The sequence below is a fragment of the Pelodiscus sinensis genome, chromosome Z, assembly GCF_052426305.1.
Source record: "Pelodiscus sinensis isolate ZL-2025 chromosome Z, ASM5242630v1, whole genome shotgun sequence".
In the NCBI taxonomy this organism is placed as follows: Eukaryota; Metazoa; Chordata; order Testudines; family Trionychidae; genus Pelodiscus; species Pelodiscus sinensis.
The window spans coordinates 17,406,530-17,433,003 of NC_143085.1; the positions used below are offsets into that span (position 1 = coordinate 17,406,530).

The following is a 26,474-nucleotide window of genomic DNA, read 5'->3' on the forward strand; positions in this document are numbered from 1 at the left end:
TTGATTACCTCTTCTGTTTATTCCCTCTGGGCCACTTTGCATTGGCCACTGTTGTAAGACAGGATACTGAGCTAGATGGATCTTCTGTTTGTAGCTATTTTTATGTTTTTATGAAAAGAATGCTGGGTTTAAGTCTTGGCAAAATGACAAAAAGTCAATATCCAAGGAAGATAAATTCAGCCATTTTACTGAGCTACTCAACCATCCTCTACTATCCTTTACTATCAACCTATGGGTGCTAAAGGAACTTGTCTAGCACTTACCTGTGCAGTTTCTTCATATACCATCTACCATTTAGGAAGTGCAATAAGCTATCACAGAAGTGAAGTAAAGTAAATCAACTGGCAAGGAGAATATACCAGATGAAATCTTTAAATTTGCAGACCCCCAAACTATCAACTGTCTATTTGAAATCGAGAGGGATAACTGGGGAGCCAAGGAAATTTACAGGATTTTAAGATGCAGTCATAAATAAAATATTTCAAATTAAAAAAAACAAATGTGACAGTGGTAACTGCAAGAGTATCTCTTAGTTTTCAGTAGCTCCTATTTTGCTCAGTTGGCTAGTCAAAATAGTATTGGAGAAATTTCATCCAGAGACTCAATGTATAGTTAGAACAGATCAAAGCAACATGGACCTGATTTTCATTGTGAGACAGATTCAGGAAAAAGCTGCAAGGAACAAAAGCATGGATCTATATGCAGTCTTCATTGATCTAAAAAAAAGCATTTGACGCATAAGAAGAAATGGCCTCTGGAAAATTTTAGAAAAGTTTGTCTGCCCCATCAAATTTACACCAATTCCATGAAGGCATACTGGTCAAGAAATCTCAGGTGGTACCATTCTAAACCATTTCCCATAGCTAATGGAGTGATGCAAGTCTGTGTGCCCTTTTTGTTCTCTTTTTTTATAGCAATTCTGAATTCTACAATGGACAAGTTTCAAAAGGGCATCTTCAGGTTGGACATCATGGTCTGGCACTTTCGGGACTTAACTAGTCCCAGATGAGGGATTTTGCCAGACGAGGGGACATCATATCTGCCCCCTCCCCCATGGTATCCAACTAAAAATTGTCAAACAATTAATAAACCTTGGCAATACCATCTCAATGACTGTTCCCTGGTTCATAAAATACCAGATTAATATGAAAGGCAAGCAGGCCTTTGAAAGACTTTTTTTCCAGAGGATACTCAATCAATGCACCATCAAACAGTTAACAAAACTGAGGATATATAATGCAGTGGTAACAGCAGCCTATTTAAAATGGGTGTGAAAGATGGACAATTTACCCTAGACACACTAAACAACTTGAAATATTTTCACATATGCTGTCTCAGCTCTTTTCCAAAGGTCCACTGGTGAGACAGAGTCTCAACAATCGACATGCCTGAATGAGCAAAAGCAACAATTATTGAGGCAATGACCATCAAAGCCTAGCTTAGATGGACAGATCATATTGTCAGAATGGGCTGTAATAAAACTCTGAAAGCGTGGGGATTGGCAAATCTAAGTAAAAACACTTCAGTCCTCCTTAAGCAGAATTGTACCTCATGCAGCATAGATATAACTTTGAAGACACAGGCAGGGACAGATCTGAACAGAAAGTAGTTCTCTCTATGAAGAAGACAGCCATAAACATTGATTGATTGATTGAAAAAAAGAGTCAAGCTTCATGTGAAATCTTCATATTCCTGGGTGCCATCACTTGATCATAGTCCTCTCAAATCATACTGTACAGGCACATGGGAACATGTCATGCTCCTGTAACAACGGATCCCCATATCATGTAGACGGAGCTTGGTCCTGCCTTGAGGGCGGGGGGCTGGACTCGATGACCTCTCGAGGTCCCTTCCAGTCCTATTATTCTATGATCATTCCGAGCACATTTTCCCCCCCATTGCAGGACTTTGTAAAGGTGCTGGGTTGAGGAAGAATGTCCTCCTCTGAGTTCATCAAATAGGATAAATGGCATGTGATATGAGATGTAATGGTATGAAGTGGGAATCTTTTTGGAGTAGTAGGAGCAATTCTGGATTGCATCCTTGGCTGTAAGCTTTCCAGACATACACACTACTTCCCCATAGTCTGGGTGAGACTGGTCTGAGAAGCATTTAATGGATTTCAGTTCAGGAACAATGCATAGACAAATAGAGATATGAACAGAGCAGACAGCATCAGGGGCCTGAGATGTTTCTGATGAAATCTTCTTTGGCATCAATGTAGAAACTGTAGAAAGGAGTAAATGTTCTTTCAGATAATTTGCACCCTTGTTTCAAAATGTCTTCTGTAGATTAAACAAGGCACAATCTTGTTCTTGCATTTTTTTATTTATCCTTTTAGCACTGCTTTGTTAAGCCATGCTTCTCATTGCTTCTTCCTGTCCTGTCGTGTTATTGCACCTACCTGAAACTATTTTACCGACCAGATCCGCAAGGCCAGTGTCTCTCTCTTTTCAGCACAAATCATAGAATCATAGAGCTGGAAGAAAACTCAGGAAATCATCAAGTCCAGCCCCCTGCCCAAAGCAAGACCAATCCCAACTAAATCAACCCAGCCAGGGCTTTGTCAAACCAAGAGTTAAAAACCTCTAGGGATGGAGATTCCACCACTTCCCTAGGTAACCCATTCCAGTGCTTCACCACCTCCTAGTGAAAAAGTTTTTCCTAATATCCAACCTACACCTCTCCCACTGTAACTTGAGACTATTGCTCCTTGTTCTGCCATCCATCACTACTGTTAACGGCCTTTCTCCATCCTCTTTGCAACCTCCCTTCAGGAAGTTGAAGGCTGCTATCAAATCCCCCCTCACTCTTCTCTTCTGCAGACTAAACAAACCCAAATCCTTCAGTCTCTCCTCATTAGTCATGCACTCCTGACCCCTAATCATTTTGGTCACCCTCCGCTGGATCCTCTCCAATGCGTCCACAGCTTTTCTATAGTGGGGGCCCCAGAACTGGACACAATACTCCAGATGTAGCTTCACAAGAGCTGAATAAATGGGAATAATCACTTCTCTGGATCTGCTGGAAATGCTCCTCCTAAAGCACCCTAATATGCTATTAGCTTTCTTGGCTACAAGCGCACTATTGACTCATATCCAGTTTCTCATCCACTGTAATCCCCAGGTCCTTTTCTGCAGAACTGCTACTTAGCCATTCGGTCCCCAGACTGTAACAATACTTGGGATTCTTTCGTCCCACTTGTTCTTGTTGAACCTCATCAGATTTCTTTTGGCCCAATCCTCTAATCTGTCCTGGTCACTCTGGACCGTATCCCTGCCCGCCAGCATATCTACGTCTCCCCCTAGCTTAGTGTCATCTGCAAACTTGGTGAGGGTGCAATCCATCCCCTCATCCAGGTCATTAATAAAGATGTTGAACAAAACCGGTCCTAGAACAGATCCTTGGGGCACTCCACTAGAAACCAACCGCCAACCTGACATCGAGTTGTTGATCCACTACCCGCTGGGTCCTACAGTCTAGCCAGCTTTCTATCTACCTTACAGTCCATTTATACAATCCATATTCCCTTAACTTGCAGGCAAGAATATTATGGGAGAGCTTTACTAAGGTCAAGGTATATCACATCCACTGACTTCCCCATATCCACAGAGCCAATTACCTCATCAGAGAAGCTAATCAGATTGGTCAGGCATGACTCGCCCTTCGGGAATCCATGTTGACTATTCCTGATCACTTTCCCCTCTTCCAAGTACTTCATAATTTATTCCTTGAGAATCCCCTCCATGGTTTTTCCAGGGACTGAAGTAAGGCTGACTGGTCTGTAGTTCCCTGGATTGTCCTTCATCCTTTTTTTAAAGATGGGCACTACATTTGCCTTTTTCCAGTCATCTGGGATCTCTCCCGATCTCCATACGTTTTCAAAGATAATGGCCAAAGGCTCCACAATGACATTTGCCAACTCCCTCAGTACCCTTGGATGGATTAAACCTGGGCCCATGGATTTGTGTATGTTTAGCTTTTCAAATAGTTCCTAACTTGTTCTTTCCGCATCAAGGGCTATCCACCTCCTTCCCATACTGCATTGCTTAGTGCATTGGTCTGGGAGCTGACCTTGTCTGTGAAAACAGAGGCAAAGAAAGCATTGAGTACTTCAGCTTTTCCCACATCATCTGTCACTAGGTTACCTCCCTTATCCGGTAGGGGTCCCACAACCTCTCTGATTACTCTCGTATTGCTAACACGCCTGTAGAAACTTTTCTTGTTATCCTTCACATCCCTTGCTAGCTGCAATTCCAATTGCATTTTCACCTTCCTGATAACGCCCCTGCTTTCTTGAGCAATATATTTATACTCCTCCCTAGTCAACTCTCCAAGTTTCCACTTCTTGTAAGCTTTCTTTTTGTGTTTAAGCTCACCAAGGATGGCCTCGGTAAGCCAATCTGGTTGCCTACCATATTTGCTTTTCTTGCTGCACATCAGGATGGTTTCTTCCTGTGCCTTTAATAATAAGGCTTCTTTAAAATACTGCCAGCTCTCCTGGACTCCTTTCCCCTTCATGGTAGCATCCCAGAGGATTCTGCCCATCAGTTCTCTGAGGGAGTCAAAGTCTGCTTTTCTGAAGTCCAGGGTGTGTATTTTGCTACTCTCCTTTCTTCCTTTGCTCAGGATTCTGAAATCTACCATCTCATGATCACTGCTTCCCAGGTTTTCACCTACCTCTACTTCCCCTATTAGTTCCTCCTGGTTTGTGAGCAGCAGGTCAAGCTGTGCATGGTCCCTGGTCAGTTCCTTCAGCACTTCTACCAAGAAGTTATCCCCAACATTCTCCAAAAACTTTCTGGATTGTCTATGTACTGCTGTATTGGTCTCCCAACAGATGTCAGGGTGATTAAAGTCTCCCATGAGAACCAGGGCTTGCGATCTGGAAGCTTCTCTCAGTTGTCTGAAGAAAGCCTCGTCTATCTCATCCAGGAGATCCGGTGGTCTATTGCAGACATGAACCACAACATTACTCCTGTTGCTTCCACCTCTAAACTTAACCTATAGACTCTCAACAGTCTTTTCTCCCTCTAAATACTGGAGCTCCGAGCAATCATACTGCTCTCTTACATACAATGTAACTCCTCTTCCTTTTTTTCTCGGCCTGTTCTTCCTGAACAGTTTATACCCTTACATGACAGTGCTACAGTCATGCGAGTCATCCCACCAAGTCTCTGTTATTCCAATCAAATCATAGTTCTTTGACTGGGACAGGGCTTCTATTTCTTCCTGTTTGTTTCTCAGGCTTTTCACTTTTGTGTACAAACACCTTAGATAACCAGTTGATTGCCTACCTTCTCCATCCAAATCAGGGGTCCTCCTTTGTTGCTCATTCCTCCTTGTGTTTCTTCCCGGTATCCGACTTCCTCACTTACTTCAGGGCTTTGGTTACCGTCTGCCAATGAACCTAGTTTAAAGCCCTCCTCACTAAGTTTGCAAGCTTGCCTGCGAAGATGCTTTTTACTCTCTTGGTTAGGTGGATCCCATCTCTTCCTAACAATCCTTGTGCCCAGAACAGAGTCCTGTGATTGAAGAAACCAAAGCCCTTTCTCCGACGCCACCTGCACAACCACACATTTACTTCCTCAGTAACAAAAACCCGTATTTCTTCCAAATTGCCTGTAAACTCATGTTCCACCTCACCAACCCTAAAAGGAAACATTAGCTAATGAATGATTAAAAATCTTTATTACATTTAGTAAACTGTATGTGGAGGAAAATGCTGTGTGTCTAATTTTAGACTGTAAGGTTTCAGAGCTAGACCTTAGGATTTTTACCTGTCTGTAAGATGCCTGTGCAGTCCTGCTATATCTAATATATAAAGGAGAATGTTTGTATGTTTGTGCGCTAATAACTTGGACACTATAAGAGCTACCACAACCAATATTTGTATGAATAACCTTTTATCCAGGAGAAGGCTTTAAGGTACTGTGCGTGGGAAGAGATAAGAGACCGACACCTCTCCCCGGGGCTGCACAGAGCTTGGCAGCATAAGCATGCGCAGCACATTTTATTAGGGTGTGCACCCAAAGAATTTTTTTAAAATGTACTCTTTGACCCACATTAGCCACACTCCTGACTCCCATTAGCCACACCCGCTAACCCCCATTAGCCACGCCTCTGGAAGTAACACTTTTGGGGCAATATGGACACATGACCAGAAATAAAAGGTGTCATGTGACCCCCCTCCTCCCCAAAGACTTTTCCCACCATCCTCTTACCAATAGGGATTAGTTTGGCCCTCACCAAACCCCCCTCATGCAACTATCCTGCAATTGCATTACCCCAATGTGTGTGACATTAACTCGGGGGCAGAGAGGCTAGGGGAAGTGTTCCCTCTACGAGCACAATAAATTTTGTGTTGTGCACCAGTACTGAGTTTGCGGCTTGTTTGGATGTGCAACTGTGGCACCCAAGTTATTAATAAATATCTTATGAACCTCTATCTTTCCCTTCTGCTGCCATGTCTCCTCCCCTTGTTCCATCAGCTCCCCTGGTGCCTGCTGCTCCCCCAACCCCTCATCCACCTATGCTATCCTGACTCCTGCCCTTCTCACTGCCCTCAGCCTTCCTGAGACCTGCCCTCCTCCACCAGCCCTTCCCTCTCCCCCTGTGCCCACTCCTCCAGTAGCCTCACTCTGATCATGTGAGCTATCCCTCCTCATCCCCTCTCCTAACACCTCCCTCTGCATACCTGCCCTGCCTCTCTCCTCTGTTGCTCGTCCCTCCCCTGCAGGTGTCTGCCCTTCTGCTTCACTCCGCGGAATCCCCTGGCACCTGCACCTTCTCTTACCCCTGCGCCCTCCTGGTGCCTTCCCCTTCCCTCACTGCCCCTGCCCCTGCCCCCTTTGCCTTCTTTTTCCCTGATGCCCATCCCCTTACCACCCTCTGCCCCCGTTCCCCTCATGCCCCTCCTGTGCCCTCACACATGCCTTGCTCCATCTCCGCCTTCCTCATGTCCACCCTTTCTTTCAAGCCTTCTCCCAGCACCTCTCCTTCTCCCCTCTAGCCCCCAAAGCCCTTCCCCTCTCCTCTCATAGCATCATCCTGTCCCCCCTGTCACTGACACCTCCCCTCCTGCCCTTTTCCTCATTGTCTCTACTTGGTTCCCTGGCATTTGTCTCTCTTCTACACCCTGTCCTTTGGTGCCTTCCCCTTTCTTCTCATGACATGCCCCCCTCTTCTCAGCACAAGCCTCTTCTTCTCATAGACTCATAGACTTTAAGGTCAGAAGGGACCATTATGATCATCTAGTCTGACCCTCTGCACAGTGCAGGCCACAGAATCTCACCCACCCCTCCTAGAATAATCCTCTCACCTATATCTCAGATATTGAAGCCTTCAAATACTTTGAAGACCCCAGGATGCAGAGAATCCTCCAGCTGTGATCTGTACCCCATGCTACAGAGGAAGGCGAAAAACCTCCAGGGCCTTTGCCAATCTACCCTGGAGGAAAATTCCTTCCCGACCCCAAATATGGCGATCAGCTAAACCCTGAGCATGTGGGTAAGACTCATCAGCCAGACACCCAGAAAGTTCTCTATAGTAACTCCTATCATCCCTCCATTGACTTATTTCCCACTGATAATGAATGGTCAATTAGTTACCAAGATCATGTTATCTCATCAAACCATCCCCTTCATAAATCCATCTAGTTTAATCTTGAAGCCAGATAGATCTTTTGCCCCCACTACTTCCCTTGGAAGGCCATTCCAGAACCTCGCTCCTCTAATGGTTAGAAACCTTCGTCTAATCTCAAGTCTAAACTTCCTACTAGCCAGCTTATATCCATTTGTTCTTGTGTCCACATTGGTATTAATCTTAAATAATTCCTCTCCCTCCCTAGTATTTACCCTCTAATATATTTAAAGAGTGCAGTCATGTTCTTCCTCAGCCTTCTTTTGGTTAAAGTAAACAAGCCAAGCTCCTTGAGTCTCCTTTCATACGACTGGTTTTCCATTCCTAGGATCATCCTAGTGGCCCTTCTTTGTACCTGTTCCAGTTTGAATTCATCCTTCTTAAACATGGGAGACCAGAACTGCACACAGTATTCCAAATGGGGTCTCACCAATGCCTTGTACAATGGCACTAACACCTCCTTATCCCCACTGGAAATGCCTCGCCTAATACATCCCAAGACTCTGACCCTTACCCCCTATTTTTCCCTCCTCTTCCAGCAGCCGCCAACTGGTCTGTAACAGAGTTCTAGGGTCGCCCTGACTGTCACCCTTCTGGTGCTCCCCCTACTCTGTCTGTCTTAGGTTTCTCAACCCCCTTTTGGGCCACAAACCTCCACCCCACAGTCTCTGGTTTCCAAAGTTCCGGCAGTTTCCCCATCACTTGGTGCCTGCACGGGGTCCAACTCGTAGGGTTGCCAAGTAGACCCTCCCCCAAAAAAACGGACATACTTGATCTTGGGCGGGGGGGGTGGGGAAGAGGGACTGACTGGGGGGCCGGGACTGGCTGGGGGGAAGTTGGGTGCCGGAGGAAAGAGAGGATGGGAAGCAGCTCTGGGGGGAGGGCCAGCCGTGCTGCCCCCGACCCCGGCCCCCTCCCCTCCCTGAGACCAGCCGCACCACTCCCAACCCCTTCCCCTCCCCTCCTCTCCCGTAGGCCAGCTGCACTGCCCTCGACCCCTCCCCTCTCCAAGGCCATCTGTGCTGCCCCCGACCCTGGCCTCCTCCCCTCCTTCCCCGAAGCCAGCTGCATTGCCCCTAACCCCGGCCCCCTTCTCTCCCCTCCCCTCCCTGAGGCCAGCCATGCCACCCCCAGTCCCCTCCCCTCCCTTCCTCTCCCCTAGGCCAGCCGCACTGCCCTCGACCCCTCCCCTACCCAAGGCCAGCCATGCTACCCCCAACCCTGGCCCCTCCCTGAGGCCAACCTCGCTGCCCCCGACCCCAGCCACCCCCCCAGGCCAGCCGTGCTGCACCCGATCCCCTGCCCGGGGCACCCACCCCCCCACCTTCCCGCCTGGGGTTTAAACTCACCTCGCTTTATGGGGTGGCCGGGTGATGTTGCTGCGTCCCTGCTGCCTCTTTCCGTGGGTCCTAAGATCCACCAGGCACCGGCAACAGGCGCATGGCTCCTTTCCCTCAGACTCCTCACCTCACTTATATCAACTGTCAACTTATATTTTGACAATGTATACTGACAAAGCACAAGGACAGTAACTTAAAGTAGTTGGAATTGTTTTGGAGATATCTTGCTTTTCACATGGACAACTCTATGTTGCGTGTTCAAGAGTTGGAAATGGAAAAACTTTGTACATATTTGTTAAGAATAATGAAACAAAAAATATAGTTTACAATAAAGTTGTTTATGATAACATGTAAAATTGGTTGCTTTATACTTTTTTATATATATTTTAATCCCTATAGAACTCAGTGCAACTTTTCTACCATTCAAAAAAATGATAATGGAGTACTGTTTTTCTAAATTTTGTTCCTCCACTTTCCCGAGCAACGCCAGATAAGTCCCGCTTGTACCTAAATAATTATCTTTCTTTGGAGACCTTTGATCTCTGTTAGTCCCTGGCGCATTTTGAGGGATGTGTTTTGATTCTTTCAGAGGAGTCTTCAAGTTCTATTTCACCAGTACTTTAGTGATTCTGGCTGTTCTATAATGTCAGTTTTAAAAGATCTGGTTTGGTAAGATCTGGTTAAGGAATCTTCTTTTGGTTTCTTTCAGTCTTTGACAAGTTCTTTTACTTGGGAATGAGCTGCTGTTGTTTTCCTTCATATCATTTTCATAGAAATAAATAAAATTTGCCACTTCTTGACTCACTGGGTAATAAAATGTCTAGTATGGTTAAGCCAATGAACTAGGTCATAGCCTGAGACCAACTGGGAGATGATTACATATTTGGCAGTGCACTCTACTTACATAAATCCAAATTCCACTTTCTGGGGAAGATAGGTGGAGACACTTGGGATATCAGGCACCTATTTCTGGTGCTGCTGCAGACACCTGGCACATTCTTAACAAGATAACTTAGCTGACTCCCCATTAAGATGGGGATAACAACTTCTCCCTAGCACACAGGCGCTGATACTAAGAGCTGTGGAATCTCTCATGAATAGAAGTGCTGGTGCATAGTTGTTCTGTTAGCTTTTCTCTTGTTGAAATGAACATGGATGTGAACTTTCTCCTATGGATCCTCAGACTAATTAATGGGCTTGTTGCTATCTTTTCCTCAGGCAAAAAACGTGTCCCAAAAGGAACCCTTCCAATGCACGCAGTGAGCAGGAGGTTAGTGCTACTTGTTTTGGTGATTTTGTTTCTCTTGGCTGTTACGCTGTCTAACTGTAGATGTTTACTGGGGCATGTTCTGAGTTGTAGAATGGGATCCAGAACTCCGCCATTGATATCAATGAGCTCCAGCTTGTGGTGCCAACTCGAGAGAATGAAAACAACAATCACACTGTCAGCCGGGACCAAGTGGGTAAGTAGGAGAACATGTTGTTTCAATCCATAGCTCTTTGCTCAGTGAATCAAGTCAGTCTCTCTTCCTGGATCTTCCTCTTCAGCTGTATGTGAGGAGGCACAGCGCAAGCTATCACATATTAGAAAGTGTTTGGTGTGGAATTACTCTTTTTTTGCCCTTCCACTTACTGGTAGAGTAATTCCCTGACAAGGAATACTCATAAGTGTCATTTCTGAACCCTGCCAATAGACACAGTCATATCCAGGGGCACAGTGCAGATGCTTAGTTAGCAGGGCAAATGTGGCCTTGGTTCTTCTGTCATGTTGCTGGCCATAAAACATCTGTGATGAAATCTCCAAGAGTTGTGATTTTCTGCCTACCACACTCCTCTTTGTGTCTCCTGGAGAGCATGGCTGTCTAAGCACTGGGTTTGGAACACTCAGGCCAGATATACACTAAAGGGGAAGGTTGAATCAAGATACACAACTCCACGTATGTTAATTACATAGCTGGAGTTGATGTACCTTGATTTGAATTTCTCCACCATCCCCACAGTGGGAGGCCAATAGGAGCAAATGTTCCTGTCAGTTTCCCTTATTTGTGGCAGGAGAAGGAGTCCCAGCTGCCAACGGGAGCACTCTCTGATTTTGATTTAGTGGGACTTAACTAGACTGCTAAATCGAACTCCAGAAGATCGATTGTGTTGATCTTCCACTGAGTGAAGACATGGTCTCAGATTTTCTAGAGCAATCATAGGTCCAAAGCTTTTTTATATTAACAGTGTGATTAAAATTGCTCTGATCTAGAGTGAGCCATCTTCCAAACCCCAGCAAGTAAAAGCAGTAAGTGCTGAGATGCTTTGACTACAACTCATAACTTGTAAGCGATGTCCTTCATGGCTGATAAAAGCTTATACAGAGGCACTGGATCTAACGTTTGTGAAGATTGTTCATCAGCGTTTCTCTCCAGAGAGACTAAATAGCTGAGGTAATATTGTTTATAACACTGACTTTTGTTGGGAAGAGACTAGCTTTCAAGCTTATGGAGAGCTCTTCTTCAGGTCTGGGAAACATAGTCAGGCTTTGTTTATGTTTAAAAGTTTAAAAAGCATGTCCAGTGCAGTGCTGAGAGAGCTCTATGAGGTGCTCCATGAGGAGGGTAAATAACAGCACTAAGCATACAGTTCCTAGAGCTGTAGTCTGGATCACACTGGCGCTTTAGAGAGCTGCAACTTGCTGCACTCAGGGGTGGCAGGGATGTTTTTCATACCCCTGAGTCAGAAAGTTATAGCACAGTAAAGCATCAGTGTAGACTTAACCCTCAGATCAGGTGGAGAAAATCGATGCAAGATACGCAATTCCAGCTATGTGACTTGTGTAGCTGGAGTTAACGTACATTGCATCAATTTTCTCTCCCACTGACTTCCCTTATTCCTCAAGACTGTGAGGAGTTTTGGGGCCAACAGGGGTGCCCTTAGTATTTGGTTTAACAGGCCCACTAAATCGAATGCCGGAGGATTGACCTCCAAAGTGTCGATCTTTCTGGAAGTGTAGGTGTGTCCTCAAAGTGTCACTGCTCAATACAAAGTGAAATATACTGTTTGGCATAAGTAGTTAACATCTGTTGCAAGGTGAAATAAACCATTAATGGACCATTGAAATTGGAACTTGAAATATGTGTTAACTACTTATGCTGAGTAGAGTTTGTCAGGCCTGTTAGTAGTTGCTATTATAGACCAGTGAACCCTTTGCCAGCTGGCACTAGTGGTGCCCTGTATCACAGTTCTTGTAAGATCCTAGCTCAAAATCCCAACACTGTGCTCTCACAGTCTTGCTAACTATCAACAGTTTCCCTTTGTTGGGAAAGGTCACTGAGAGGATTGTGACCAGACAGTTCTGGCAGTCTAAGTCCCCAGCTGATCAGTGAGTTATAACATGAATATAACTTTTGGAATTCTTCAGAATTTAGGATTTGAGGTGGGGGAGGACAGGTTGTCAGGTGCAGATGCCCGAACTGCCCTCTTATCTCCCCATAAAATCCCACTTGCTACCCTGAGATATTTTACATGCAGATAAAAACAAGATGAATTTAGCCAGCTTGCAAATTTTGGATTCAGAGCTGAACTTTTCTCAGAGGTGGTTGCATTTACAACTTTGGGCCCATTTCTATTTTAAAAAGGGCTTTGCTGTTAAGTCCTGGATTCCTAGCCAAATTTCAGTCCATTAGGATAAGACAAGTGATTCAATGACTAGCAGCCATGGATTCATTTTTTAGGCTGGGTTAGAATGTGAAAAGGAAGGTGGTCTACTTGCCCAGGCTAAATAAAAGGATACTGTCACTTAAAAAAATCTTTCCGTGTCTTTCCTTCCCTTAGTCTCTTCCTCTGGAGGCAGCGCAGAACACTCTTTGCAGCATACTGACCCAGACATGCCCTCTTCTGTGTCTGCAGTGACCACTGAAACTGGGAGCGATGAAGTCTTTATTATTTCAGCCAGTCCTGGTGCCAGCGGGTTGAGTTTTACCACTTACAGAATACAGGTAGAGACACCAGAGAGAGTATGGCAGGAAAAGATCTCTAGAGTTTGGAGGAAGGCACTGAAAATGAAAACTCCCAGGTTCCATTCCTGGCTCTATCATTTACTTGCTGTGGGCATGTCATATAACCCCACAGTTCCTCACTCCATCATATTATTTATGTACTATGCAGCACTGTTGTTAGCTGTATTACTATAGCTCTTAAGTTGTGAAGCTTAATAAATGATGTCCAGTAAATTAGTTGCTTTATGTGTTAGGGCGCTTTACAAATATTTCGTTAAATTTTTAAAATTTAAATATTATATAGAAGTTTCACTTTTGGAGGAGGGGGGTTCTCTTTTATTTTAGCTTACACCCTTACAGCTCTTACTGATGTTTCTTCAGAAACTCATATGGTTCAAAAATCCTTATGCTTGTGTTGATTAAGGGTGGTGATTAGCGTATGTTTCTGAAATTTTTCTGGGGCCAACCCTTGCTGTCTAAACGTGGTATAGTATGAACTAGTGCATGTGCATACCAGTACTTCATGCATCTCATAGGACTTTCTCCTGGAATACAAAGTATAGAGTGTCTGCATCCATGGCCTTAGTTGGAGGCCAGTATTAGGGTGCAGTATTGATTAGGATTTTCCTAGAGTATTAATAATGTACATGGACCTCTTTAGAATTATGTCCATTAGTTAAAAACAGCCAACTTATAGAACAGTGAAAACAAATGAATATGGACCATTGCTCTCTCTCTCTCTCTCTCTCTCTCTCTATATATATATATATATATATGTGTGTGTGTCCTGTGGGATGACAGAATGACATCATCATGTCATCTATGTCCTCATGCTGCTGCCACTTCCCACCTCTGCTTCCATCCTCAGTCATTTGCTGTGGTCAGCTTCGGTACCCCTCCAGGAATGGGCTGCTCCAGGTCTGGCTCTCACTTCATGTCCCAGTGGGGTGTGCTGCTGGGGAGGAGCTGCTGGGGCTGGGTCCCCTTCATCATCTGAGCCTGACTTGTCCCACCCTCCGGGTCATGCTAGATCCCCTCCACCATCTACACCCGACCCCCCCTGAAGCCACCCTGGGTCCCTTCTGCCATCCAAGGCCTCCCCGTAACCCTCCTGGCTGCCCCGCATCCCCTCCATCATCTGACCCCAATACACTCTAACCCCTTCACCCCTTCCATTGAGACCCCGCACCCCAGCCCACTTCTGCCCCTCCTCCCTGTCCAGACACCTACCCCCAGCCCACTCCTTCCCCCTCCCACCTGGACAGACACCTACCCCCAGAGAAAGGGGGGTGGGGGTGGCGAGCATAGTGAGCAGTGGCACAGCCTCCTAGTTTTTCTTAAAATAGCTTTCTATATGATAGACAGGTTTTATTTTCTAAAACCCAAGTAAAAATGTTTTAATACTATAATCCAGTGATTCTTAGCCTTTTTGATACCAGTGACTGACTTCCTAAACTATATCAGGATGAGCCCAGGTCAACAGAGCAGTCGTTGGGAAACACCACTTTAATCTACCATTCTTTAGCTGAATTATATCTTAAAATATTTAAGGTGTAAAAGAAAAGAAATAGTTTGCATAGGCAGAAGTCAAATTTTAGCTTTAAAATTTTTACATTATCTAACATTTCCTTTCCACCTGAAACAATCTATGGCACAATTTCCTACACACACACACACCCTGCATAGGAAGATAGAGTGGAAATTGGCAAGATATGATTCTTCTTAAGTATGACTCTTTTGGTGAGAGCTCTATCTGGTGGTGATCAGATAAAACCTCAGTTTGTTTTGGATAATGGAAAATCCACATTCTCATTCTTCCCACTTAAAAAAAATGTTGAGCATCCACAAATCTAATAGAAATTATTGAAATATGAATGCTCACCTTCCAAAATCATGCCATTATTTCCTCTCCCTCTTCATTCCCTACTTGATCTTGGACCAAAGGCTTAGAAGGAATGTTACTGCTAAATAATTTTTCCCAAAGCATGTTCTTAGCTAGATAGCTAAAGAATCTGGATTAGGGGGTTAATGAATCCATACTTGTGTGATATGGTGGAAGGCCTGAATAGGAAAAAGCTAAGGAAATCCTTCTAATATAAATGCTAGATTTTCAGCATGGTTGGGGCCCAGCCGCCCTGATTTGGAAGCAAATTGGCCTACAAAATGGCTTGCAGGCCCCTATCTAAACAGTTGCACTTCAAACAAGCTGATGTGCATCCTCATTCTATGAGTGATATTTGTACCCTCAATATGGGAGTCAGAAGTGCAGCTATCTAAGAAATTCATAGGTGCAGGAAGTAGGTGTACAGCCATACTCACTAGATCTGCATGCCCAGGGATGCTGTGGAAACTCCATCTCTGGAGATATTTAAGAGTAGGTTAGATAAGTGTCTAGCAGGGATGATCTAGACAGTACTGGATCCTGCCATGATGTCAGGGGACTGAACTCGATGACCTCTTGAGGTCCCTTCTAGTCCTAGTTCTATGATTCTATGCCACAGCAGGGTTCCAGCTGACATTCTGGGTCCCTGTTGCTGCCTGGGGTCTCACTTTCTGGCTCCACTGCTTCTAGGAGTCCCTTCTGCAAGTCCCATGGAATCCACTGTGGTCCTAGCCTGGAGCAGAGAGGGATGTGGATGGGTAAAGCAGAAGAAGGGGGAGAACCAGCTCAACACCCTCACGCTAAATATTGTTCCATCACCATTGAAGAAGTTAGAAGTATTTACACACACAATTGAAATGCTCCCAATATATACAGATGGGGGCCACAAGTTACATCTGAAGAAAGGAGGCTATCCTGAAAAATATTCTCTCTAAGCCTCCTATATATTGCTCTGAATAAGATTAGATTGTGGCCCTCACTCTGTGTCTTCCCCTCTGTTGTTATATGGTTTGTATGTGCTAGTATATGGTTTGTATGTGCATAGGATACCCTATGCAAATTGTGTATGTTGTTATCCACTGGCATGCATCAACTTTCTTGGCTGTAATGCTGACATTATCCTAAAGTTTATGGAGGTGTGAAATCTTGGGCTTTTACAGTAGACAAGGATTCCAGACTCACCTCACCCAAAATGCTAGTCTAGACAAAGTGAATCATAAGAAGCTTTTCTCAAAGATTATCTAAATCCTTTTACTGAGAAATAGTAGCTGGCCAGCAGCTCCCATGCCTCCCACTGAGTGTGAGCCTGAGTTTTGCTGGGGTGGGGTAGGGTTGGGCTTAAACACACACCCCAGCAACTAATCTGCTGTTGGGAGTCCAGAGTACCTCTAGGCAATGTGCTGGGGAGACAAACTTCACTGCAGTGCCTCAGTACATTTGTTAAGATGTGGGAAGAGTAGAGGAGAGAGAGAACTGATAAGAATGGATTACATTAATCCTGTACATGTTTTTCAGGGAAAAATATAGGGCATGTAGCTAATTTCTAAAAAAAATGGAAATCGTGTGACTGCTTTATTTATGTAACCACTTTTAGCCCATGTTTATTGCCTTTGCTCCACCATCTTTTCCCTTCCCACACGTTGTGATCTCTATTGATCTTACTTGTTTAATTCTACATATAAACTGAGTAGATCTTACACTGTAGAGCTATCCCCTTGTCAGGGCCAGCCCACAACATTTTGGCACCTGAGGTGGGGAGCTCAAATGACGCCCCGATGCCCCCTCGCTGCACCAGTAGCAGACACAATTTTCTACACTCTGGGTCCTAGTGACACCTCCCCCACAAACTGGCACCTTAGGTGGCCGCCTCAGTTCGCTTCATGGTAAGGCCAGCCCTGCCCCTTCTCTTGGCTAGAACTTGTTGCCTTCTTAAATTGCATCAGGGATATCTCGGGAACTGGTGCCAACAGGCCTGCTGCCTGGGGGGGCAAAGGAGATGGTTACCTTGGGGCCCAGTGACTCTAAAGATTCTGTGGCTTCCTGCCAACATTGCTGTTCCTGCAGCAGCGTCCAGAACCCCAGATCCCTTTAACTCACTGAAGGTGCATCTACACTGCATGCTTATTTGGAAATTAGCTATTTTTTTTCTAAAATAGCTTATTTCGGAATAGGGCGTCTATACACAAAAAGTGCATCAAAATAGAGTGTCTACACTGATTAGACTTCAACTCACATGTAAGGCCATCCAGAACCACTTCAGGCAGGGCATTAGGACACAGTTACTTCCCGCAGCCACTGCCTGAGACTATCTGAGACTCGTGCTTAAAGGGACCCCCCCATACAACAATTTCTCAGGTTCTTCTCCTGCTTGCCTACCTCTCTGAGGGACAGCAAAGCCTTTTCTCTGACTGCTGTGGTTCTCCTTGCATACACCTCAGCACTCCCACCATGGAGCTGGAATTGCCTCTGGACACACAATGGCCCGTATCTATTGTGCTTCAGTTTCTGCAGCAGTTTCTGTGCGTTGGCCTCCTGGCCTTGCAGGAACACAACCTGCATTGCAGAGACCCTCCCCATCTGTCTGGGAACACAGCTCTTCCAGCTGCACCCCACCGTGCATCGCTTCTGGCAGCTGGACACCAGTTTTAACTGATGGGACTGACTCATTATAGAACAGTGGGACAACCAGCAGTGGCTCCAGAATTTCTGCATAAGCAAGGAGACCTTTTTGGTACTGTGTGCCTGTCTCGCCCCTGACCTCACATGACAGGACACATGCATGCAACGCGCCATCCCCCTGGAGAAGTGGGTCACCATCACTCTGTGGACATTCGCCATGTGGGACAGCTACCGATCTGTCAGGAACCAGTTCGGCATGGGAAAGTTGACTGTCAGAACCCTTGTCATGCAGGTATGGCACTCATGAGCTAGAGTCCTGGGAGCAGGTGGGGAGAGAGAGGGAGGTGTGAAGTGCAGGAATGGGGAACCCTATAGAAATGGGGAGATGGGGGAAGATTCCTTCCTCGGGGGTTTACCTGTCCCGCTCTCTCACAGCTCTGCCAAGGGGGTAGACTACATAGGGGGTTGCTCTTGGTGTGGTTGGCTGGGGGAAAGAGATGGGTGGGATCGGGGACCTGCTGAGGGCTCTAGCACAGTGTTTCCCAATTGGTGCTCCACAGAACCCTGGGGTTCCACTAATTGAAAGTAGGGGTTCCATGAAGAGCTAGCACTCTCCTGCCCCTTCTGAAAGAAAGAGAGCCAGCTAGCTTGTTTCCCATTCCTCCCTGGCGACGCAGAGGCATAGCGAGGTGGGGGCAGAGGGAACAATTGCTTCCAGCCAGCACACTAGGTGGGTGCTGGACAGGGGTGACCCCCACGTGACCCACAGTGGGGAGAGAAGCACTTCCCCTACCCAAAGGAGCCGGCATGCGCTTCCTGAACAGCTGGGGTGTGGCACCCAGCAACTTAGTTCTGGGGACTTTCTGCATGGTGCAGGATGGGGGAGGAGGTCAGGAGACCCGGGTCTGTGCAATTCTGACTGTGCAGGCAGCACGCTCTGCCCTGGGACTCACCGTGCCCTTCCCCCAACCACAGGACGGCATCGCAAAAGTAAGTTGCTGGAGTGCAAGAGCCCCCACTGCTCAGGCAGCACACACGCCAGCTGTTTGGGAAGGAGGAGTGCAGTCGCACACTTCCTGGAACCCAGAGGTGCTGCAGGATTGCCATGTATTGGTCTCAGCTGCCCCTGTCCCCGCCCAAACCCCCCACAGCTACCCTGTTCCCTGCACCCACCAGCACTGTCCCCAGCACCCAGCAGCACCCTGTACCCAGTCCCAGCACCATGCTGCCCACCCCAGAACCCTGGCTTTGGCCCCAGCACCCTGCCACTCACCCCAGCACCCAGCAGGACCCTGTCCTCAGCCTCAGCACTGTGCCATCCATCCTAGCACACAGCATGATCCTGTCCCTGGCCCCAGCACCCTGCCACCCACCCCAGGACCCTGTCCCTGGCCCCAGCACCCTTCTATCCACCGTAGCATCCAGCACCACCTTGTCTCTGGCCCCAACACCCAGTCACCCACCACAGGACCCTGGCCCTGGCCCCAGCACCCTGCCACCCATCCTAGCACCCTGTTCCTTGTCCCAGCACCCTGCCACCCATTGCAGCACCCAGTACCACACTGTCCCTGGCCCCAGCACCCTGCCATCCACCCTAGCACACAGCAGCACCCCGTCCCTGGCCCCAGCACCCTGCCACCCATCCCAGTGCCCAGCAGGACCATGTCCCTGACCCCAGCATCCTTTCCCAGCACCCCGCCACTTGTGCCAGCATCCTCCCACCCAGCAGCACCCTCTCCCCGGCTCCAGCACCCACTAGCACCTTGTCTCCTGCCTGCACCAGCACAGTTGGGACCACATTAGTGAGGCTTGGGGGGTTTTTTTGCATCTCACTGGTGTGGCCTCAACTGACTTTCTGTGGGTCAGTGGCCCTTGACTCAAAACAGGTTCCTCACCCCTCTCATAAATAAAGACAAAGCTGAAACATTTTGAGTTTGACATATTTTATTTAAAAATGAAGCCTGGCCAACAAGCCCCCAATTGGGGCCAAAGCCCCATTTCGCTGCAGCATCATAACACTCCTTCACCACCTGACCCAAATCTGAGCCTATCATACACTGGAACCCCCTGTCCTGAGCCTCTTACATCCCCAAACTCCTGCATCCCCACATCCCCAATCTTCTGCCACAACACTCCTGCACCATCCACACATCACAAATCTGCATCCTGAGCCCATCATACTCACGACCTCCTTGCCCTAAGCCCCTCACACACCCCAACCCAAACTCCTGCACCCTCACATCCACAAGCCTGTGACTTGCTCGGCACCTCAACCTTCCACCTGAGCCCAATACTTCCCAGCACCCTCTCCGAGCCAACATCTCCTTCTCTTGCACCAAAATTCCCTCCCAGAGCTTGCACTTCTCACACCTTCCCACATCCAAATCCCTCATTCCCACCCCAGAGCCCGCACCTCCTGTTTCAACCCAGTGAGAGTGTATAAGGGCTGGGGATAGCAAGTGATGGAGAGGAGGGGAATAGAGAGGGTAGGACCTCAGAGGGGTGGGGTATTAGGGAAGGAATAGAGAGGGTGGGACCTCAGAGGGGTGGGGTATTAGGGAAGGAATGTGATTTTTATATATTGGTGGGTTCCCCTTTCTCTCTCTCTCTTTTTTTTTTTTTTTGCTTAACAAACCTAGGGGTTCCTTGAAATTCTGAAAAGCTGAAAAGGTTTCCTTGGCCAAATAAAATTGGGAAACACTGCTCTAGCACTACTGTGATTATCTGTTTATTTGTCATCTTCTACAGGTGGTGAAGGCCATCAACACCATCCTGTTGTGCAGAGTCATCCACCTGGGCGTTGTGGGCTCCATCATCATCAGTTTTGCCACCATGGGTGCTGATGGCACCCACATCCCCATCCAGACCCCCAACCATTGGGCATCTCACTACATAAACCGCAGGAGCTGCTTTTCCATGGTCCTGTAGGCCCTGGTTGACCACCATGGGCAGCTTACTGACATCTATGTCATATGGTCAGGGAAGGGGAACAACCCCTGTGTCTTCAGAAACTCCAGCGTCTTCCAGAAGCTGGAGGCTGGCACGTTCTTCCCCAAGTGCATCATCGAGTCAGAGACATAGACATGTTCCTGTGATTCAAGGGAGACGTGGCCTACCTTCTCATGCTGTGGCTTATGAAGCCTTTACCCTAGCAAGGACCGCTTTAATGCCAGGCTCAGCAGGGCCCACATGGTTGTAGAGGGCACCTTTGGGCATCTCAAGCTGAGGTTCAGATGCCTCGTCACCCAGCTGGATGCTGGGCCACATGTTGAGTGCTTCACAACAAATATGAGCAGAAGGGGGAGGCATTCTTTTCTGGGTGGAGGGCAGAGGCAGGGCCTTTGAATAGCCGGGCACAGCTGCTATCTGGCAGGCGCATCTGGCAGGGCTGCACATCCAAGAGACCCTGAGGGAGTTTCTCACAAGGACCCTAGTGACACTCTCCCCAGGGCCTCCCCACTAGGGACCTGTGCCTTGCCCCTCTGCCTTTCCTCTCTCACCCCTCTCTTGCTCCCTTCCCCAATTCCCCGCAAAGACAATAAAACTGACACTTTCAAAAACAAACAAACAATAAACTGTGTGTGATTTTTATTTGGGGTCAAAGTAACTGGGAGAGGAAAGTGGTGGGAGGGTGGAGGGGAGCGGATGACACTTCCAGTGAGGAGGAGAGGCTCAGGGGTGGGATTGGGATCTGGGTCGAATGGTTCCACTGCTTCGAGTGCAGGGATCTCAGTGACCACAGGAAGGGGGAAAGCTAGGAGGAGAGGCAGAATGTGGAGCTGGAACAGGGTCAGGAATGGTAGGAGGGGCAGGGACTGGCTCCAGGTGGTCGAGGAGAGACTTGATGGTTGTGCACATGGTGTGGCCCTGCTGCAGCATCTCCCACCTGGTCTCTCTGCACAATTGCATGTCCACCTGGAGTCTCTGGTCCCGTGTCTCATGCAGGGCCCGGAGCACAGTGATGTGCTCCTGAAGCAGTTCTTTCTGCGTCCTCCAGTGCCTGCAGCTCCCCTGGTGTTGGGCGGCTCTTCCTCCTCCCCACAGCTCTGCCCCCTGGGTAGGCAGCTCTGAGCTGACCACCAGGAGTGGGAAAGGGGCTACATCACCCCCCAGGATGTGATGCAGGTTCAGGTAATAGGTGCAGGATTGTGGTTTCTGCCCTGGAGCGGGAGCTGCACTCCCTTGCACTGGAATAGGCCTTGTGGATCTCCTTCACTTTAATACAGACCTGCTCCTGTGTCTGGATGTGGCCCTTTCTGGCCAGACTGTCAGCCATGCAGCCAGAGACATTGTCATTGGACTGTATGGTGCAGAGATCCTGGAGGTTTTCCTCCTAGTCCCACACCTAAGTGAGGGTCAGGCTCTCCGCCCCAGACCAGGATGGCACATGCCTCTTTTGCTGCCTAGCAGGCTCCTGGGAGCCATCAGATTGCTCCCTGGGAGTGGGAAAGAGCTCTTGGAGGGTTCAAGAGTCACTCGTGATAGTGCCTGGAGTGGTTGTGGCAGTAGCAGTGTGGCTGGAGGCTGTTCATGTCAGCTTCCTGCCATAAGCTCTTTCCCCTGTGCCTGCAGCTTTGAGGGCTGAAGGGAAGAGGAGCTATAGAGTCCTGAGGAGTTTGTATGGAGAGGCCTGCAGGGCACCTGTGGGATTTCTTGGAGGCCCCTTAATTCAAAATAACTCCAGCTGCTGCATCCACATACTCCCTATTTTGAAATAGCTATTTTGAAATGGGCATTATCCCTCATGAAATGAGGTTTACAAATTTCGGAATAATCCGTCTTATTTTGAAATCATTTTGAAATAGAGAATTGCTGTGTAGACACTCCCATTGTTATTTCAAAATAACTATGCTGTATAAACGCACCCTGCCAGAGTACTGCCCCAAATGCTCCATGGGCCTCTGAGGACTGGGGGAGACCTAGCACCATGGTCCAAGCAACACTGAGGGCTGTTTGCCCCCAGCCCTACCTCTTTTGCCTGATCCCCCACATCTTCTGGGTGCTGAGAGCTGCAACCGTAAACACATCTAGCTGTAAGTGCCCATGGTGTCTGTCCCACTGAGTGCAAAACATGGGGCAAAACTAAAGAAATCTTTGGTTATCAAATCTAGGACTTTTAGCTCAGGCTGGAACATTCATGATTTTAGATCAAGAGAGCTGTGAGAACCAAAGACTGAACAATGGGTTCTGGACCCAGACTTCTTATTGAGAAATTAAATTTTGTATTTTTTTTAAATAAATCTTATTAAAACTCATAAACAAAATCAATAAAACATAGTGCCAAAGTGACGCTGAGATTACTCATATTAAATTGCAAATTAAGTAACACAACTACCCAATCAAACTTAAAAATCAACAAATTAGTCTGAACACTAGATTGGATTCAAATAGTCAAATTAATTGCGATAGACATTATCAGTCTTTAAAAGTCCTAAAGAGGTTTTTGAGAAAGTGACTATTTGATAAATGTCACTGTGTGGAGATGTAAACAAATCCTTATGCATTTACTTGGGAGGACAGTGGGAGTCTCTCTGGCATATAAGGATTTTTTAACTGAATTAGGAATATTTTAACACTGGCCAAAAACAGTAAACATTTTTTGTGTGGGGGCAAGGTAATGGTGAACATGGTAGGTATGCTGTTCTGGCATACTGTAGGGAGATTCTGAACAAGCTTCTTCATTGATCTATCTTGTCCCAAGGAAAGACGTATTTAAAGAACCCATCACTTTCACACTGTTTCTGAATATCACGAGGGCCTTATCATGTAAAGTGCATTTGAGCTCTATGACTTGAAGATGTTGAAAGATTTCTCTATTTTTCAGGACAAAAACCTAAAAAGAAGTGTCACAAGTCCAGCTTCTGTGTCAGACTGGCTGACTTCTGGTAACATGGCGCCAGGAGCAAGTACTATGGATAAAGGGAACATGCAGGCAGAGAACCATCATCCAAGGCAACGGACATGGAGTGCCCGCACATTTCATGACTTGCTGGCTCCATTACCTCAGTTACAGAAAAAATGGTATAGCTGGACTACTAACAGCCCCTTCACTAAGCTGGTAGACAGCAGTGTAAGTATCCACAAGAACTACATGTTTCCTTCCCTTCCCAAAAAAGCAATACTTTATGCATGAGAAAATACAGAAGCATAATGTTAACTCTATAACAAGCACACTTGGCATGACATCTGCAGAATCAGAGAGACAGCTATTCACCATGGGTCTGTGGAATCCCTGCAGTGTAGCAGTAATATGTAAATTAATAGAAACCTAAAATATAATCATAAAATTGTGCAGAATGACTCAAGATGATCCATTCTATAGAAATAATTAGCAAATTTAAAGGAAAATAATCCTTCATTCAGATGCTTAGCCCTGAGTTGCAGCTTCTCAGTGCTACAGTATCAAATCCCAAATGAAGTGTATTATGATAAAGTGAATTAACAGTCTCTGTCTCTCTTGTGTGCACACACATGCACATAGGTGTGCACAGGGGGTGTGCTGGGTGTGCCCAGGCACACCCTAATGTCTCAAAAAAAAAAGTGGCTTTGCGTTTTAATTTAATCGCATGATATGCTCTTTTAGTTTTAGAGTATGGATTGTTGTATTATTCAATAAGCACCGAATGCATAAATGTAGAGAAAGCCCACGTTCGCTCGCAGCATGTCCTTTATGATCGAGTATTCAATAAATGTTTGCCAATAAAAAATAAAATTTCCTGGATGCACACTCTAATGAAATGTACTGCGTATGCCTATGCACATGCATCCAGGGCCTCACCCTTTTCAGCTGCCATGTGACATAAAGGGCCCCTATGGAAGCTGTCTTTAATACTATTAGGAGCATGATGCCTGAATCTCACAACTTCTGTTCTTGGTCATGCTAAGTGCACCATGAAATTTCAGTTCTTAATTCCCTAAGGTTAAAGGTTTCTTAGACTGATGGTGTTCCAAGTATTAACTTTATTATTTTGATAGGGTCTTTCTACATCTACAAGAAACCAGAGTGCAACAACCAGACAAGTAATTTCAGCCACTGAAATAGAGGGAATCTCAGATGCTGTTTATTCTGACTCGTCCGCCAGCACTGCATCATATCTGCTCACTCAGTCTACACAAAGGCAGGGAAAACTGAGCTCTTCTAGCTTGAAGAAATCCAGGTTTGGGAACCCTTACTTTGGGTTTTTAACTAGTTCTCCTGATTGCAAGCAGATGAGGTCCTTGGATTCCTCAAGACATGTGGGGATGACACCTCCACTTGACAGCCAAAGCCTGGGCCCTGCTGGCTTCAAAAGCAACTTAATCAACTGTTCGAAAACCAAGGAGCTCTCATTAGAAATGGACAAATCCAAACCAACTTTTGCTATTTCTGAAGAAGGAGATGACCAGCAACCTTTGGTCCTAGCAGAGCACCTGAGTCAGTGTAGAGATACTCTGTCTGAGCAAAATGTTGCATATGCTTCAGTGAAAGCTATGCCTGATAAACAGCCAATAGTCTTGACTGTTCAGGAAGACAGCTCAGCCAGGCCTCCCAATTTCTCACTGGATCTCCCCATTTGGGAAAAGTCTCCCAATTTGTATGGAGAACACATGAAAACCCACAGCTCTTCCAGGGTCCAGTGCAGCTTGCCTATTGCAGACGTGGATACAATTGAGTCACTGCAGAATTTTGACTCGTTAGCTGCTCATACACTCTGTCAATCATTGGTTCAGTGAACCTTCCAGAGCAACTAAAGCAATCTGAGAGAACAGATCCAATAAGGACCACAGCGGTTCCCTTTTTGGCTGGAGAAGAAGCTTCTGTGCTTACAGAGAGTAGCAAGTATGGACAGAGGAAACTTCCCCTCCCGCCCCCCATCAGCAGATTAGAATTATGGGAAAAGGTAACCTAACAAAGCACAAAACAAAGTTGTCTTTTCGCACACTCAGTTGGACCTAATGTACATGACAATCATGTTCTCAGTCCTATTCTCCCACATGGAATTTTAATTGTAGCTTATGAAAGAGTGGCAAGTGATTCCTCTAAGAAGGTATTTAATACTAAGTAATTGTTTTCTGGTATTTTTGGGGAAAAAAATCAATGATCTGATTGATTACTTGGCATCATTGTTCCCTGTAAGCTTGGACAGCCACCCAGGAGGGATTCAGATTCTACCCAGCTGATTAGCAGAACACCCACAGCCGCACACCATGTATTTCTACTGATGGTGCACATCCATATGTATATCAGTGCACATATAATTTATTCCACATATAGATGGAAAAAATTAAAGGGGGACATTGCTTGTCACGTACCTTAAAATGTAGACCAGTTCTCGGGGTTACTGTGGTGTCACTTTTTTCTTTGCTGCAAGTTATGAACCAAATTCTGCTCTCAGGTACATTTGTATAATTCCTGCTGATGTCAGCTAAAGCAGACTCTAGGTATCCAAGAGTGGAATTTGGACTTGCATTTTTATACATAAAAAGTTAACTGTAAAGTGTTCAAATAGTTGGAAACCATTCCACTTCAGTACAAAGTCTTGTTCATATCTATTTCTGCTTTTGTGATGCCAATATTTTGTACCTCAGTCCTGTTTTGTGACACCAATATTTAAAAAGGGCTCTAGAGGTGATCCTTGTAAGTCTAACATCAGTACAGGGCAAATTAGTTGAAACTATAGTTAAGAATAGAATTGTCAGTCACATAGGGTACGTCTAGGCTACATGCCTCTGTCGCCAGAGGCATGTAGATTAGGCTACCAGACATAGGAAAATGAAGCGGTGATTTAAATAATCGCCACTTCATTTAAATTTACATGGCTGCCGCGCTGAGCCGACAAACAGCTGATCAGCTGTTTGTCGGCTCAGCGCGATAGTCTTGACGCGCGGGTGTCGACGTCAAAGGTATTTGTCAACCACCCAGGTATGCCTCCTGGGATGAGGTATACCTGGGTGGTCGACAAATACCTTTGATGTCAACACCCACGCGTCCAGACTATCGCACTTAGCCGACAAACAGCTGATCAGCTG

The 26,474-nt window shown here is 46.4% G+C and overlaps 1 protein-coding gene across 1 annotated transcript in view; it reads left to right on the top strand.

Annotated features, from left to right (window-relative positions):
* LOC102456507 (uncharacterized) overlaps positions 1-26,199 on the top strand; it is an 84,019-nt gene extending 57,820 nt beyond the window's left edge. The window contains exons 3-7 of the mRNA XM_006134607.5: positions 10,200-10,251; positions 10,342-10,444; positions 12,801-12,964; positions 23,290-23,535; positions 24,441-26,199. Of these exons, the coding sequence (XP_006134669.4) occupies positions 10,200-10,251; positions 10,342-10,444; positions 12,801-12,964; positions 23,290-23,535; positions 24,441-25,178 (1,303 nt within the window). The 3' untranslated portion in view covers positions 25,179-26,199. The remainder of the gene's footprint in view (positions 1-10,199; positions 10,252-10,341; positions 10,445-12,800; positions 12,965-23,289; positions 23,536-24,440) is intronic.
* The last annotated feature ends 275 nt before the right edge of the window (positions 26,200-26,474 follow it).